Genomic DNA, 3,717 nt, shown 5'->3' on the forward strand with positions numbered 1-3,717 from the left:
CACACACACACACACACACACACACACACACTAATAAATAAATTCAAAAGATACAATAGATACTATGAATAGGGAAAAAACTGATAAAAAAAAAAAAATTCTTTGGGGCCGGGGAGATGGCTCAGTGGAATAAGCGCTTCCCTGGCAAGCGCATGGGCCTGAGTTCAATCCCCGGTTCTGCAAAAAAAAAAAAGAAACAACAACAAAAAGCCCCCCCCACCAAAAAAAACCCCCAAAACTGAAGGGAGAAAGGGACAAGGAAGGAAGGGTAAATGGGGAAAAAAGATATAAATACACTAGATATTTAAGATACTTTTTTTTTTATGTATTTGGTACAGGGTCACACTGCAGCTCAGACTCGTTCGTAGTGATCCTTCTGTTTTCAGCTTCCCCAGCACTGGGATTGCAGGCATGTGCCACCATGCCCAGACTTGGTGGCTGGCTCAGCTCGGCATATGGTACTGGGGATAGAACTTGGGTTCCTGTACTTACTAAAGCAGGCGCGTAGTCTGCTGAGCTATCTTGCCAGCCCTACATTTAGCATTCTTTTTGGTTTGAGAGAGCATCTTTCTGTGTAGTTCAGGCTGGCTCAAACTTGCAGCATCCTCCAACTACAGCATCACACATGCTGGAACCAGTGAAATCGAAGATTTAAAAAGTCATCAAGGGGGCCGGGGAGATGGCTCAGTGGAATAAGCGCTTCCCTGGCAAGTGCAAGGGCCTGAGTTCAATCCCTGGTTCCACAAAAAAAAAAAAAAGTCATCAAGTAAAAAAATCTTTTTTGCTGTTTTATTTTTTTGTTATTGTTTTGTTTTAGAATTTGTTGTCCTCGCTATGGAGAAAGACGACAAACAGAAACTGACTGGGGGAAACGCTGTGTGGACAAGTTTGACATTATCGGGATTATTGGAGAGGGAACCTATGGTCAAGTGTATAAAGCTAAGGACAAAGATACAGGTAAATAGTTTGTCCAACCTAGTGGTGAACTTGTGATTGCTATGTATTAGGGAATAGGAGAAAAGTTGAATATAAAATTGTTTGAAGGGGCCAGGCAGATAGCTCAGTAGAATAAACACTTGCCTGACAAGCACAAGCATCTGAGTTCAATTCCCCGTTCTGGGAAAAAAAAAAAAAAAAAATTAAGGGTTTGAGTTATAGGTGATTCAAGAAGGGCCAGAAAAAAAACATCAAGTGAAGGGGTGGTATAGCTCAGTGGTAAAGTGTATACCATGTAAGGGCCTAAATTCACTCACCAGCACCAAAATGAAAAAGAAAGGGAATGTAAGAGTTTTTTAAAAAGTAAAGATAGCCAAGGATATAGCTTAGCGGCGTAAGCACCTGCCTGGCAAGTGCAAGGTCCTGAGTTTGATCTCTGGTACTGAAAAAAAAAAGAAAAATAGAGACCAAGTGAGAGGAAAGGCATATAATGCTGATTCATGATATTGATTGAAAATGCTAATTGGTAATAATGGTGTGAATTTGTTTTAACAGGAGAACTAGTAGCTCTCAAGAAGGTGAGACTAGACAATGAGAAAGAGGGCTTCCCAATCACAGCCATCCGTGAAATCAAAATCCTTCGTCAGTTAATCCACCGAAGTGTTGTTAACATGAAGGAAATTGTCACAGATAAGCAAGATGCCCTGGATTTCAAGAAAGACAAAGGTACTAGTAAAGAATCATATTTCTACAGGATAGATTGGTACAGGTTTATTTTCTTAGCTTATTTGGCTATGTGAATTTTTATTTTCCAGTAATGAGGTTTGAACTCAGGGCCTATAGTTATTTATTTATTTATTTGGTAGAGGTCTCACTGCGCAGCTCAGACTCCTAGTGATCCTCCTGTCTCAGCTTCCCCAGCACCAGGATTACAGGCATATACCACCACCCCTGGTGTTGGTGGCCGACATGGTGTGCCAGGCCCTCATGGCATGCGGTACTGGGGACCAAACCTGGGTTCTTGTGCTTGCCAGGCAGGCTTTGAGACCACCATGCTATCTTCCTAGCCAGAACCCAGGGCCTTTTCATGAGCTACATTTCTAGCTGGTTTTGTTTTGTTGAATTTTTAGACAGGTTCTTGCTAAGTTTTCCTGGGTTGGATTCAAACTTTTGGACTTTCTGCCTCATCCTCCCTGTATGCTGGGATTATAGGTGTACACCACTGTGTACACCTTCCATGTAAGATTTTTAATGGGTTATACTAAAGTCTTCACTTTCTGTAATCTATGCCAGAATTAATGTTGGTGGATTGCTTTGATGTTCAGAGCTCATTTTATCAAATGTCCATTCATCAGTGTACTGTCCATACCTTGAAAATTTGCTTTGACTAGGAAGGGTCTGCTGTACCGCCTAATAAAGGCAGCAGAGAAACCATGCAGGATCTTTTGTTTTTTTGTATTGGAGATCAAACTTAGGACATTGTGCTTGCTGGACAGGTGCAGTGCTACTGAGCTATTTTTCCTGGCCCAGGATCATCATCTAATTAACCTTTCTCAGTTTTTTCTTTTTCGCTTTTTGAGTTTTGTTTAGTCTTTCTTTTGTGTTTATGTGGGATGCTGAGAGGCCATCCATCCTAAGGCCTCACATGCTAAGTGTAGTCTTATCACTGAGCTAAGTTCTCAGATCTTCTGGTTTGGTCGGGTACACTTGTTGGGTTGGGTTTTTGAGGCATTGTCTTGCTGTGTTGCAGTTCATGCTGGCCTTGTACTCATTATATAGCCCATGTTTGCCTGGAACTCACATTGATCCGCCTGCCTTAGCATATTAAGTGAGTGCTAGGATTACAGGCATGCACTACCATGTCAGGCCTTGATCTTCTTTTTTGTTGTTGTTGTTGTTGTTGTTTCTTTTTTAAAAAACAAATTAGAGGGCTGGTGAGATGGCTCAGTGGTCTAAAGCACCTACTTAGAACAAGCTAAGCTCAGCAAAGCACAGGGACCACGGTTCAATCCCCAGCACCACATGCCAGCCAGGCGCGCCCCCCCCCCCCATGGGCTGAGCTGGCCACACACACACAAAATAAAAATAAATAAATAAATAAAAATAATTTTTAAAAAAACAAATTAGAAACTATGCATGATGGCACATGCCTATAATCCCAGCACTTGGGAGACAGAGGGAGGAGGATTGCCATGATTTTGAGGCCAGCCTGGGCTGTATAAACAAGTTCAAGGTTAGCCTAAACTGCAGAGTGAGATCCTGTCTAAAAACACCCTAGCCCCCCCCCCAAATTTTTTTTGCAAAAGAATAATGGAAATTAAAACCCAGATTATGAGGGTTGAGGCTAGAGGATTACAAGTTTGAGCTCAGCATCAGCACCTTAGTGCCCTTAAAAGACCCTGTGTTTAAAAAAGAAGTGGGGCAGTACCCTTGGTGCAGAAGCCTTGGGGTTCATTCTCCAGGACTGAAAGTATAATACCCAGATTAATCAGTTATAATTTTACGCTGATATAGTTTAAAATTCAAAGAAGATATTCCTAGGAAGTATTTTTGTTAGGTCATATGGTACAATTTCATGGAATTATAACTTCTGTTTCTGTTAAATGTAGAATATTCTTTGTTTTTATACTTTTTCTTAAAGCAATTTGCATATGACATCAGCCAATCTTTTCCTCTTGTGACAAATCTGAAGAAAGTTTAGACTGTGCAGTTGAAGATAGAGCCTGTAGTCATCTGTGACCGTAGTTTGGCGTTTTAAAGGATGAGGGTATACCCCTGAAA

The 3,717-nt window shown here is 41.2% G+C and overlaps 1 protein-coding gene across 3 annotated transcripts in view; it reads left to right on the forward strand.

Moving 5' to 3' along the window:
- The window catches only part of Cdk12 (cyclin dependent kinase 12), an 82,902-nt gene that overhangs the window by 35,159 nt on the left and 44,026 nt on the right, over positions 1-3,717 (forward strand). For all 3 annotated transcript variants that reach the window (XR_002821575.1, XM_004633702.2, XM_004633703.2), the window contains exons 4-5: positions 818-957; positions 1,492-1,662. Coding sequence is in view for 2 of the 3 variants with exons in the window: in XM_004633702.2 (XP_004633759.1) it covers positions 818-957; positions 1,492-1,662 (311 nt within the window). In the remaining variant the exon portion in view is untranslated. The remainder of the gene's footprint in view (positions 1-817; positions 958-1,491; positions 1,663-3,717) is intronic.

The sequence above is a fragment of the Octodon degus genome, unplaced genomic scaffold (assembly GCF_000260255.1).
Source record: "Octodon degus isolate 3935 unplaced genomic scaffold, OctDeg1.0 scaffold00056, whole genome shotgun sequence".
NCBI classification, from domain to species: Eukaryota; Metazoa; Chordata; class Mammalia; order Rodentia; family Octodontidae; genus Octodon; species Octodon degus.